The sequence below is a fragment of the Mastacembelus armatus genome, chromosome 19 (genome assembly GCF_900324485.2).
Source record: "Mastacembelus armatus chromosome 19, fMasArm1.2, whole genome shotgun sequence".
NCBI classification, from domain to species: domain Eukaryota; kingdom Metazoa; phylum Chordata; class Actinopteri; order Synbranchiformes; family Mastacembelidae; genus Mastacembelus; species Mastacembelus armatus.
In genome coordinates this window covers 15,318,642-15,331,689 of record NC_046651.1, presented here as the reverse complement: position 1 = coordinate 15,331,689, position 13,048 = coordinate 15,318,642, and the positions used below count along the sequence as shown (strand labels likewise).

General features: G+C 38.6%; 2 protein-coding genes across 3 annotated transcripts; both read right to left on the bottom strand.

Annotated features, from left to right (window-relative positions):
- Positions 1 to 571: 571 nt before the first annotated feature.
- LOC113136041 (5-hydroxytryptamine receptor 3A-like) lies at positions 572 to 5,781 on the bottom strand. 2 transcript variants are annotated; one of them, XM_026316497.1, is made up of 10 exons: positions 5,644 to 5,781; positions 4,624 to 4,790; positions 4,032 to 4,076; positions 3,826 to 3,935; positions 3,347 to 3,516; positions 3,074 to 3,234; positions 2,578 to 2,788; positions 1,955 to 2,131; positions 1,751 to 1,824; positions 572 to 1,445 (listed from the first exon to the last, which is right to left on the bottom strand). In XM_026316497.1, exons 1-10 carry the CDS (start codon positions 5,681 to 5,683, stop codon positions 1,209 to 1,211), a joined length of 1,392 nt encoding a protein of 463 aa, XP_026172282.1. In that variant the 5' UTR covers positions 5,684 to 5,781; the 3' UTR covers positions 572 to 1,208. The 2 variants fall into 2 exon arrangements, with proteins under 2 accessions (XP_026172282.1, XP_026172283.1); XM_026316498.1 differs by having other exon boundaries at positions 1,311 to 1,580.
- A 2,387-nt stretch (positions 5,782 to 8,168) lies between these two features.
- On the bottom strand, positions 8,169 to 12,326 carry LOC113135808 (5-hydroxytryptamine receptor 3A-like). Its single transcript, XM_026316100.1, has 10 exons — positions 12,189 to 12,326; positions 11,169 to 11,335; positions 10,890 to 10,934; positions 10,663 to 10,772; positions 10,010 to 10,179; positions 9,631 to 9,788; positions 9,014 to 9,224; positions 8,729 to 8,908; positions 8,511 to 8,596; positions 8,169 to 8,405 (listed from the first exon to the last, which is right to left on the bottom strand). Exons 1-10 carry the CDS (start codon positions 12,226 to 12,228, stop codon positions 8,169 to 8,171), a joined length of 1,404 nt encoding a protein of 467 aa, XP_026171885.1. The 5' UTR covers positions 12,229 to 12,326.
- Positions 12,327 to 13,048: the final 722 nt, after the last annotated feature.

The following is a 13,048-nucleotide window of genomic DNA, read 5'->3' as shown; positions in this document are numbered from 1 at the left end:
ATATATATATATATATATATATATATATATATATATATATATCGAGATTGAGGAAGACACACCACCCATAGTGCTTTTATAAAAAAGATATATATATATTTATATATAAAAGATATATATATATATATATATATATAAAATTTCCCTTCTCACCCCTATGGGTGGTGTGTGTGTGTCTTCCTCAGTCTCGGGTCCTCTACCAGAGGCCTGGGAGTTTGAGGGTTCTTCGCAGTATCTTAGCTGTTCCTAGCACTGCGTTCTTCTGGACTGAGATCTCTGATGTTGTTCCTGGGATCTGTTGTAGCCACTCTCCCAGTTTGGGGGTCACGGCCCCGAGGGTGCCGATTACCACGGGGACCACTGTTGCCTTCACCTTCCACATCTTTTCTAGCTCTTCTTTCAGTCCCTGGTATTTCTCCAGCTTCTCATGTTCCTTCTTTCTGATGTTGCTGTCACTTGAGATCGCTACATCTACCAATACGGCTTTCTTCTGCTGTTTGTCCACCACTACTATGTCCGGTTGGTCAGCCATCACCTATATATATATTACAGAAATTTCCACGACAAGAGATTTCAATAAACGCTGTTGCCTTTATTGTTTATTTCTGAATTACAAACACTGATACATAAGTGAGAATATATGGTGAAAGTATGCTCACACTGGCATGCTTCAGCTCTAATATATTTCATTACTGTTTGCATTAGGAGGATTCATTAGAACTGGGCATATTATATATTAAAGGCACATGCATCTAATATTTGATGGCATACCAGCAGCCTATAGACAGACAGACACATAGACAGACAGACATAAAGACAGTCAGATAGACAGATAGACAGATAGATAGAAACACAAAGTACCTCACATTACAAAATATATCAGTGGAGTTAGCATAATCATTTTTTTATACTGAACTGGATGATGCTCAGTGTGAAAAATATTTTTCTCTGTATGTAAATTTACCTTATATATCTTTTGTACCTTGACATTAATTCAAACTTCATACTTTAAAAACAGGACTTCAGAAAAGACAGGAGGTTTGTGAGCCACAAACCAGCTGCCTTGTTAAAGCTGTTGTGTAGATCTGAATATACAACAGGTGCAATTGGCTCCAGGTTTTAACACTGGTCACAAAAAGTTTTGTCTTCAATTAATAACAATGGGGACTTTAGCTTAGTCATATGTAATGTGATATGTATAAACAACACTATTCGTGCGAATGAGTCCAGCTGAAACACATACAGAGTAAAAACAGGCCAGCAGCTATGACGTATAAAATGAAGAAAACTTTGTTGATTGTTTTGGTCATTCTGGTCCAGTAGCCGGGTTTCCCCTCTTCCTTCCTGCTTTTGAGGAGCAGAGTCAGTATTTTCATCCCCTCCCTCAGCTCATCTGAGAGCCGGTCAAAGTCGTGGGACTCCTCTGTCAGCTGGCTGCCGCTACTCTGAAAAAGTGATCATGAATACTGGTTAGTTAACATGAATTTAAACCAAATACAGCTGCTATATATGTCTCATATTCAGATACTTGCGTGCAGTTTGTTGAGAATTATCTTGAGTTTTATTTAGTTGAAACTTTTCTGAAAAGTGTTATTGACGCAGTAAAGTTATTTCAATTGTATTTTGTTCATTTGAATGTGCTTTATGTTGCATTGAGCAACCACACTAGTAACCACACACTATCTTAAAATAATATCTTTTATTTGTCATCATTTTGGGCTAAAGCAGTTTTTTGTAATGTTATTCCAACCTTCAGAAGTATATTTGGTGTTTCTTCAGCTGGCACATCACAGATGCATGCACACTGACTCCATTTCTTCTTCTCTGGAAAGACATATTAACCACAAGAGATGGTTGTAGCATGTTAGGAAGTATATAATTAACCAGCTTGTTTTCAGAAACAAACAACAGGTGGACATTACAGTAACAGTAACGTCTGCTCAATAAAGCTCACCTCCTTCACTGCTTTGGCTTTTGGCTTTGCCATGTTTGTTACAGTCCTCACTCAGGTTTTGGTCTTCGTCTGCCTCGCTGTCTGGTGATGCAGAGTCTTTCTCCATCAGATACATCACCAAAATGGTCTCCAGGAGGCTCAGCATCATCAGAGCAAAAATCCCAATGCAGAAGACCACTGAGAGGAGCAGGCAGCATCATCAGTGTGGATAAACTATATACTATACTATATCTGATGTTCCTGCTCATATAAAGTACAGTCCAATAATGGAGAGATATTGTCTTATTTATCAGCCATGTTACTGACGTGATCCTAGAGATAGCAGTGCCACTGAAATATCTCTACAACTATTTGATGTAATAAAATGAAGGTTTCCACAGACAATATACACACCAGTGAGGTTTAATTGAAATTACATGACCTATAAACATTTTGTCACACTTAGGAAATACATTGGACTAAATGAACATAATAATTAACCTTTTGTAGTCATTGTTTACTGTCTGTGTCTATGTTTACTGAAATTGTGTCACCTGGTAGGGTTATGTTTCGTTGCATTGTGAATATGAACATGCTACCATTAGCGAGCTGAGCAGCCTGCATAGATGAGGACTCTTCTTTACCTATTAGTGGGATCTTGTCTGATGAGGAAGGCAGGATTTCATTCAGAATAAGTTGCATCACAGTGACAGCGAGCAGCACAGTGACTTTAAAGCTGAGCTTCTCGCCTCCACTGTCTGAGATCAAGAAGGAGGCCAAGTCCAGACACAGGAAGAAGAGGACAGGCAGCAGGAAGTTGACAATGTAGAGGACAGACCTCCTCTTCATGTTGATCTGTAAAGTGATGGTTAAGGTTCAGTTCATCTTCCTATTCCTAAAGGCTAGTCACACTAGCTAGTACAAAACAAGTTCAACATATTAACAAAAAACAATTCTTAAGTGGAAAATCAAAAACAAATTTTCATTTGAGTAAAAAAGTGTTGGGTGGCAACCACGAAGATTTTAGATCAGTAAAATCAACAAAGGGTTGAAATAAAAATTTCTGATTAGCAATGTGCCAGTATTAAATGTCCAGTTTTCGCAATCTGGTCAAGTTCCAGATGACAATCAAATACTTACAGTGTAAATGATCATATCTTGTTGCATTCCAAATGTGTTGACAGTTTTGTTGGTGACTGTCATGTCGATGAACAGCCACTCGTACTGGGTCCTCATCGCCTCGCGAGACCAGTTTGTGGCCTCTGAAGAACTGTACTTGTGATCAAGTTGTAGTTCGTCCACTGGAGTGGGAGAGAAAAGAAAAACTGTGGCATTTTGTAGCATGTTTGCACAGAAGAAACACGTGGCATGTGGTGTGTTTCAATCAAAGAACCCAGCATGATACAGGCTCACCAGAGTGAACGACAGATCTGAAGGAGAGGGTGCAGCTCTGGGTGTCGAAAGGGAATTTGTAAACATGCATCCTGCAGGAGCTGACCAGGACCTGGTCATTCTGAACAACAACTCTGCCGTTACTGTGGATAATGAGAAGGGGACTTGGGGGGGCTTTGTCCTTTTCTGTCCTGTACGACAACACACACAGATACTGTACAGAAACCAACACACACAGATACTGTACAGAAACCAACACACACAGATACTGTACAGAAACCAACACACACAGATACTGTACAGAAACCAACACACACAGATACTGTACAGAAACCAACACACACAGATACTGTACAGAAACCAACACACATTTGCTGTGAAATCAGCTGTTTGATTTTAAACAACACAGGTTTAAATACTCTGTCTTATTTTCTAAACACTAAAATGACTTCATTTTCTTCAGTGTGTCTGTGAGTGCATGAACATAATGTTACACTTACATCTCTTCAATAGTCAGATCTGGCTTCCACAAAATTTCAGTAGGAAGAGAAACACTGGTAATACCGCAAAACTTATTGGGATCCCACTTAATGTACTGATTGTGCCAGATCTACAGAAGAAAACAAGAAGTGAATCTGAAAAAGTTTCCCACCAGAGGCAGAAGTGAAAATGAATTTCAGTGCTGTTTCACTGAGACAAAACTCACCATGAAAATCCAAACATAAGGTACAAACGTCTGGTCAATCTCCTTCTACAAAGAAACAATGAAATATGTGTGAAAGACATAAAACCACACAAACACATTTTGAAAGTTTTAAATGAATGAACAAACAGCCCTTTAGACACAATGTTAAATCTGAAACAAAAAGCACATAAAGTACGAATGCTGGAAAAATGAAACCATACATTTGTGTCTCTCTCTCTTTTTTTTTTTTACAGCTTTGTTTCTTCACCAGAAGCAAATGGACTTGAGCTGTGAACCACAAATAAACTGGAAAGTTATTTAAATGGCATTTATTGATAATCAGAAAACAGCAGAATAAAGCCAGCTTTATGTTTTCAGGGTTGTCTCAACAGCCTGACAGTTCCCACACATCTCACCAATACTGTATATATCTGCTGCCACTGATAAAGCCTAGTGCTTTAGCAATGACTAGACTGTGGTGCAAATGTATTGTAAGTAATTCAGTTGTAAGCCCATAATCTAGTTTTTGATAACCTGTTAAGACAGATAAATAGATAAATGGTAGCAAACAACAACAACAATGAACAGTCGTTTTAAAGCTTTAACTTCTTACCACATCTAGAATGGCATACAGCAGAACCTCCAGGGTCACCTTTGTGGGCTGTCTGTAGTCTTTAACAGGCCGCGTCATGGAGAACAGCTCATTGCTGCTGGTCAGGTTCAGGTAGTTTAAAACATCTTGATAACTGCACATTGCAGCAGAGGGCTGTCCATCTACAGCTAAAAACAATAAAAAACATTAACACACATTCACTGTGACAGACATGGTGTTAAAAAGGTGATTACTGGAAACAAATAAATATGATAATTTCCATGGTTTACATTTAATCTTTAAAACACATCCTTCAGACTTCTGAATTAATCATTTGATCTTAATATGTGTATAGCAACAAATATGAGAATATGTAAAAATTAAATACAGGTATTACAGCACAAATCACAAAACTTAGCATGAAAACACATATTGGAAAATGTACAAACAAAGTAGGATTTTATAAAATGACAATTGCCAGATCACTGACCCCTCTTTAAAAACAGTTTCACTTTTAGATTAAAATGACCCCAGTCATGATCCATTTGAGTTCTGTTGCTTCTATATGTGGATCATCCAAGCAGGAAATATTCTGTGCAGATGATAGTTGTGAATATATAATCAGTCTTGACATAGTTATCACATACTCATAACAACCTTCTACAATATCCGGTGGTTGTGGTCATAAATGGACTTTGGTAGCTCATACTCAACCACAACATGTTTTTTTTTTAGTCCTCTCAGTCTAAACAGGGTCTACATTACAGAACTCATGCACCACCAAATGCATGATGAGAAAATTATGGGCAGCACAGAGCCTAAAAAGCCGATGCAACAATTAGTCCCAGGTTTCATGCTTACATGTCTCTATTTAATTAAGTCAAAAGCCGTAATTAGCTACATGGTTGGATTGTACAACATGAACAAACGAACAACAAAAAACCCTCATATTCCACTAAGATTTCTATACATATAATGAAACTTTGTTTAAAGAGCAGGTTATTCTCATGGTTAGCCACAAGCTCCACTCTAACACCTTACCTGTGAGGACAAGCAGAAAGAAGAAGCCAGCAAGCATCATGAGTGCAAGATCCAGTCTGTGAGAAGCGTGTGCTGAAAATGTGCATCTCTGGACACTGCTGTCTCCAAATATGATGTTGCAGTAAAAAGATTACTTCCTCACACTGGAAGAGGGCTGGGCAAACTGACAGACCAACCCTTAGTCTTTTTTAATATCCTCATTCAGTAGAAACACCAAATGCAGGAAACAGCAGTAACCACACGGTGTAGGCAGATATACTTTGCTAAAGCAGTGTAATTATATGTAGTATTAAGGATTAAAGAGTGAAGTCTCTCGTTTACAGAAGTATTCAGTCTTTTTGCTGTGGCACTTGAGTGGTTTGTTTTAATTACGCAACAGTTCCTCTAATGCAGCTTCCTCTGCAGAGATGGGAGATCCTGCTGGAAGGACACCCATCTCTGCAGCTCTCTCTCAGCCATCTCCACCAAAAATTAAAAACCTGAACAACTTATCACTTATGTCACTTATACAGAGCACCATTTCAATGTACACCTGGGCATTCCAGCTGTAGTTTTTAACAGGCTGAATCATGTACAGGTCACTGTTTCTGATAAGATAAAAACATTAAAAATATATATTTTTGGTTTTAAATTATAACTTCATAGTTTTGATGTGTGTCTGGATATCAGAGTGTTTGTGCACGCTCGTAAGTGCTTATAATTTACAAGAACTGACAAACAGTAGTCTCCACAGATCGGCAGCCGCTGTGTCCCAACCAGCCCACAAACATCTGCAGTAATGTCCAGTGGCTGTGGTCCCAAAGAAGCCATTTTCAGATGGCTGTTGGCAGGAAAATGACTAATGACCCACTAATGATTTTGAAATGTGAGAATGTAAATGTAAATACTGTTCTCCATTTGAGATGGATCTGCTATTGATTTTTCCACAGCATGTTATTCAAATCAAGGCCAGAATCATTTTCTACTCAGCTACAGTTAATCCTAATGAAGTTCTGCTGCCTTTATGATGATTTTATTTTCAGTATATTTCCTTGAATATACATCTTTCTTTCAAATATATTTATCAGGATTAAACGATCTATTGCCTTTGACCATAGAATCAACCCAGGAAGGGTTGATGCTGATTTCATGTAATTTTGGCTTTTCATACATTTCAACAATCTGGGGCCAATCAGCTCATGGCTGAGCTGCTCTCATGTGCTGTTTTTTAACAACCCCAATAATCCCAACTCAAAGCTCTATAGAATCAGCAGTGGAGCTCTTCAACCATTTTAGGTGGATTTTTATCCTATGCCAGTATTCGTTCCTGCAGTGGATATTACAGGAACCAGTTGCAGTAAGTGGATTGTTAAAATGCTGCAATTGCACAAATAAATGTTTCCTTTATGTTTACTACATGTGGGCTTGTATAAGGAGGACAAAGACATGCGTTAGTTGTTTTGCAATTCCAAGAGTTTGATACATGGTCTCAAAGCCAGTACATATAACAGAACTATTATTCCAATAAATCAGTACATATCAGCTAAAGTAATTAACAGACATAAAATACATCCTGTGAGTATGATCCATATTACATGGTAAAGACTTGTAAATCCAGAATTAGATCTCAAAAAAGTGCATTATAAATAATACAAGTCTAGTCATTAATTCATAGTGGGCAGGTTTTCAGTGTAGCACTATGTTAAACATCCATACAGCAGCCCAGTGATAGGTCAGATATAGGGCTATTGAAGGACTATGCACCGCCTACTACACATTTTCTCATTAGCTTTGCTAAAACAAGGATGTGGAAAAACAAGCTTTTATGAGTGTCCATCTTCCAGCAGACTAAGATGTGAACCACAAAACCACAGTTAAGTGCTCCAGACACTAAGAGAACCATCAGAACAAGTGATGTCAGAAAATATCCAGATTGGAGTCGCTGTTACTGGCACTGATTTATTGTATTTAGCATTTGCAGGTATGTTGTTTAAAGTGCAACAGGTGCTGGATGATAGCTGTACACAAGATGCTCTCTCTGGTTACAGAAGCATTTAAAGCAGTAGTTATATATGAATGATGGAACCGCAGAGATTAGTATAATGTAAATCTGTGAAAGTGTGATGATTTTTGACCCAGGATGTCAGGAGGAGTATGCAAAACCCTGGAGCATAACAGTGAAATATCAGAGAGCTATTGTGCCTGACCATTTACAGCCAAATAGTCTGCAAAGATGGGCTAAATAATTACATGGGATTATGTGAACAGGCCATAAAGTCAGTTTGCTGTCACCAGCAATCAATACATGCATTACTCACCAGGGAACAGCAGGATTTGTAGCTGAAATACTACAAGAACTTTAAAGTGAGCTCTACTTCAACGATTTTTAGGACACAGTTTAAGTTTTTAATACTCAGTAATACAGAATAGCTGAGATGGTGGTGGAAGTGAGTGGTGTTAAACAGGTAAAGAGAGGAAAGAAGGAAATTAAATTATAATTAGCGGTGAGTCAGGAAACTCAATCATCTTTTCATTATGTAGCACGATCATCCATATGCCATGTGCCAATTTAAAAAGATAAAAACTAAAAACAGACTGACCACGTTGACGTACAAAATAAAGAAGACTCTGTTGAGTGTTTTTGCCACTCTGGTCCAGTAGCCTGGTTTATTCTCGTCCTTCCTGCTGTTGAGGAGCAAAGACAGTGTTTTCTCCATCTCCCTCAGCCCTTCAGAAAGCTTCTCCAGGGTGTCGCACTCCTCCATCAGGTTGGTGCTGTTGCCCTGCAAAAATATTTTAACAAACTTGTTTTTACAGTGATGGTTGTAATGTTCTCAGCTTCCATCATGTTGTCTTCATTGTATTTAAAAGTGCAGCCCAGCTCTAACCTCTTTAGGCACAGGCAGCAGTTCAGTCGGAGTTTCAACAGCAGGCACATTGTAGAAACAGGCACACTGAGCCCAGTTGTGCTCCTCTGAAAGGAGAAATAACTACTGTTCCTCTCATCACTAATATCAAACTAACATGAGATGACAAGTTAAGTTGCATTTAGCTACTTTCTCATTACATTATATGTAATTTTTGGTGCATCTGCTCCTGGTCTCACCTCTGTGACAGCTGCAGCATTTGGCTTCTCCCTGTTTCCTGCAGTCCTCGCTCAGGATTCGGTCTTCGTCTGCCATGGTGGCTTGTGATGCTGCAGAGTCTTTCTCCATCAAATACATCACAAAGATTGTCTCCAAAAGGCTGAGCATCATCAGAGCAAAATTCCCAATGCAGTAGAGCGCTGTGAGGAGAAGATATCCTTACATATATGTGGACACGTAACCGCTTGTTAAGTTAGTATGTGTTGTTCTTGCTCAAAGGAAGAAAAGACTCAGAGCTTCTTTACCTATTAGTGGGATCTTGTCTGATGAGGAAGGCAGGATTTCATTCAGAATAAGCTGCAGTACAGTGACAGCGAGCAGCACAGTGACTTTAAAGCTGAGCTTCTCGCCTCCACTGTCTGAGATCAAGAAGGAGGCCAAGTCCAGACACAGGAAGAAGAGGACAGGCAGCAAGAAGTTGACAATGTAGAGGACAGGCCTCCTCTTCATGTTGATCTGTAAAGTGATGGTTAAGGTTCAGTTGGATGACATACCTACTGCTGCACATCTGAGAAACACAACTGAGAGAAATGTAGAGCAACAAGGTTATCTACACTAATCTGCTCATGACTGCAGGTTACCATGCTACAGCGGAAAAGTCTCAGTGCTTTTACATTTTCAGGACAGGACGGGGGAAAGAAGGACAGAGAGGTTAGAAGGTAAGGAGGTAAAAGGTAAGAAAGATTGAAAGAGTAGTCAAAAAACAAGAAAATAAGGGACAAATAAGGGACAAAGGGAGCAAAAAGAAGAAATTTCAAAAATTTCAAAATAGAAGTACTCAAGCACAGCTACCTAAATCTATACTTAAGTTAAATGCTTAGTTACTTTCTACCTCTCTGCATCAGTATCTGAGTATACATACAGTGAAAATAACAATGTCTTGGCCAGAGGGATCAGTGGCGTTGTTGGTAGAGACTGTCATGTTGATGAACAGCCATTCGTACTGGGTCCGCATCACCTCACGGGACCACTCTGTGGCCTCTGAAGAGTTGTCACTTGGCTGGAGCCGAATTTCCTTGGCTGAGGTGGGAGATGAAAGAACCTTGAGGTGGTTTTCGGATGACAGGTGAAGTGGGTCTGGCTCCTGTTACTGTCTATGCTGTGGTGAATTTAATAGGTTAACTCTACTGTATGAGGGGGCAGACTGACTCTGTCCACTGATCTGAGCTCAGTTTGTGTTTGTAGATATAGTGATGTGACAGTGAAAAGCTATTTAGAAACACAGCTGGTCGTGCTCTCACCCGTGTGTATCACAGACTTGAAGGAGAGGTTGCAGCTCTGGATGTCGAAGGGGAAACTGTAAGTGTGCATCCGGCAGGAGCTGACCAACACCTGGTCGTTCTGGACTTCCACATCACCTTTGCTGTTGATGGTGAGATAAGGACTTGGAGGAGCTTTGTCCCTCTCTGTCCTGCACAAAAACACACAGAGACACACATGACGGCACCTGATTTATTTTCCCATAATTTAAAAAGTAATAATTTAAAATGTATTGTAGAAGACATTTTATGCCAAGTAACATGAGACAAACAGCTTTGGTTTGATGCTCACAGTGTGGAAGACTATTGTCAAGGTTCATTTCTTAATGAAGAATTGATTAATCAGATAAAAATGTTTTAAACACTTTTAAATAAAACAAAATTTAAATGAATTCTATACAAATATCAATAAAATGTGATATGAAATAATGGTGGTATATAACTATTGTACATATCAATTATTTCAGAACATTTCAGAAGAGGATACCATAAAAATGCATAATTAAGAGAAATGACTTGTCACATTAAAATCTGAGACACTGTCTGTGTAGATTTCAGAATAAAGTGCTTTTAATTACAGACAATAAACCAGCAAGTGTGTGAATGTGATCACTTGCAGATATATTCACACTTACATTTCTTCAATAGTGAGATCTGGTTTCCAAAATATCTCGTTGGGAAGCGAAATATTATCAATTCCACAAAAATTATCTGGATCCCAGGAAATGTATTCATTGGTCCACCTCTACAGGAGAAAACAAGAGGTAAAAAAAAAACCACACTAGCAGCAAATTAAAGAGAGTTAGAAAGAGGCATAACACTTAAAAATACTAAGACATTCAGTCTTTTATTTTCTACTGACCGTGACTGTCCAAACATAAGGAATGAACTTTTGGTCTTTCTCCACCTATTAACAAAAAAAGTGTGTAAATCTTTCAAGCCAGAAAATATGACAGCTCAAATAACACAGCTCTGAAAAGATCCATCTCAACTGAAAAATCCTAATAATGATGAACTCAAAATGTTATAAAGGCAATAACAGCTTTATGGTTATTTCAGTTTGCCTGGGCAGCTAGATGTGATTTGTTTCTGTGCTGTTATTGCCGTGGTCTTTACGACAACTAAAGCGTTAACCACTTACCACATCTAGAATGGCATACAGCAGTACTTCCAGGGTGACATGTGTGGGGTGTTTGTAGTTCTTAACAGGCCGAGTCATGTAGTACATCTCATTGTTTCTGGTCAGGTTCAGGTAGTTTAAAACATCTTGATAACTGCACATTGCAGCAGAGGACTGTCCATCTACAGCTAAAAACAGTAAAAAACATTAACACACATTCACTGTGACAGACATGGTGCTAAAAAGATGATTGTTGGAAATAAATAAATATGATAATTTCCATGGTTTACATTTAATCTTTAAAACACATCCTTCAGACTTCTGAATTAATCATTTGATCTTAATATGTGTATAGCAACAAATATGAGAATATGTAAAAATTAAATACAGGTATTACAGCACAAATCACAAAACTTAGCATGAAAACACATATTGGAAAATGTACAAACAAAGTAGGATTTTATAAAATGACAATTGCCAGATCACTGACCCCTCTTTAAAAACAGTTTCACTTTTAGATTAAAATGACCCCAGTCATGATCCATTTGAGTTCTGTTGCTTCTATATGTGGATCATCCAAGCAGGAAATATTCTGTGCAGATGATAGTTGTGAATATATAATCAGTCTTGACATAGTTATCACATACTCATAACAACCTTCTACAATATCCGGTGGTTGTGGTCATAAATGGACTTTGGTAGCTCATACTCAACCACAACATGTTTTTTTTTTAGTCCTCTCAGTCTAAACAGGGTCTACATTACAGAACTCATGCACCACCAAATGCATGATGAGAAAATTATGGGCAGCACAGAGCCTAAAAAGCCGATGCAACAATTAGTCCCAGGTTTCATGCTTACATGTCTCTATTTAATTAAGTCAAAAGCCGTAATTAGCTACATGGTTGGATTGTACAACATGAACAAACGAACAACAAAAAACCCTCATATTCCACTAAGATTTCTATTCATATAATGAAACTTTGTTTAAAGAGCAGGTTATTCTCATGGTTAGCCACAAGCTCCACTCTAACACCTTACCTGTGAGGACAAGCAGAAAGAAGAAGCCAGCAAGCATCATGAGTGCAAGATCCAGTCTGTGAGAAGCGTGTGCTGAAAATGTGCATCTCTGGACACTGCTGTCTCCAAATATGATGTTGCAGTAAAAAGATTACTTCCTCACACTGGAAGAGGGCTGGGCAAACTGACAGACCAACCCTTAGTCTTTTTTAATATCCTCATTCAGTAGAAACACCAAATGCAGGAAACAGCAGTAACCACACGGTGTAGGCAGATATACTTTGCTAAAGCAGTGTAATTATATGTAGTATTAAGGATTAAAGAGTGAAGTCTCTCGTTTACAGAAGTATTCAGTCTTTTTGCTGTGGCACTTGAGTGGTTTGTTTTAATTACGCAACAGTTCCTCTAATGCAGCTTCCTCTGCAGAGATGGGAGATCCTGCTGGAAGGACACCCATCTCTGCAGCTCTCTCTCAGCCATCTCCACCAAAAATTAAAAACCTGAACAACTTATCACTTATGTCACTTATACAGAGCACCATTTCAATGTACACCTGGGCATTCCAGCTGTAGTTTTTAACAGGCTGAATCATGTACAGGTCACTGTTTCTGATAAGATAAAAACATTAAAAATATATATTTTTGGTTTTAAATTATAACTTCATAGTTTTGATGTGTGTCTGGATATCAGAGTGTTTGTGCACGCTCGTAAGTGCTTATAATTTACAAGAACTGACAAACAGTAGTCTCCACAGATCGGCAGCCGCTGTGTCCCAACCAGCCCACAAACATCTGCAGTAATGTCCAGTGGCTGTGGTCCCAAAGAAGCCATTTTCAGATGGCTGTTGGCAGGAAAATGACTAATGACCCACTAATGATTTT

Bases quoted from the DNA above. Each gene is read 5' to 3' on its own strand.
- LOC113135808 (XM_026316100.1), bottom strand. From the start codon at position 12,228: ATGATGCTTGCTGGCTTCTTCTTTCTGCTTGTCCTCACAG. The intron at 11,336-12,188 runs GTAAGGTGTTAG...TACTGTTTTTAG, and splicing joins CTTTCTGCTTGTCCTCACAG to CTGTAGATGGACAGTCCTCT. The intron at 9,789-10,009 runs GTGAGAGCACGA...CTCCCACCTCAG, and splicing joins CAAGTCTGTGATACACACGG to CCAAGGAAATTCGGCTCCAG.
- LOC113136041 (XM_026316497.1), bottom strand. From the start codon at position 5,683: ATGATGCTTGCTGGCTTCTTCTTTCTGCTTGTCCTCACAG. The intron at 4,791-5,643 runs GTAAGGTGTTAG...TATTGTTTTTAG, and splicing joins CTTTCTGCTTGTCCTCACAG to CTGTAGATGGACAGCCCTCT. The intron at 2,789-3,073 runs GTAAGTATTTGA...ATCACTTTACAG, and splicing joins AAGATATGATCATTTACACT to ATCAACATGAAGAGGAGGTC.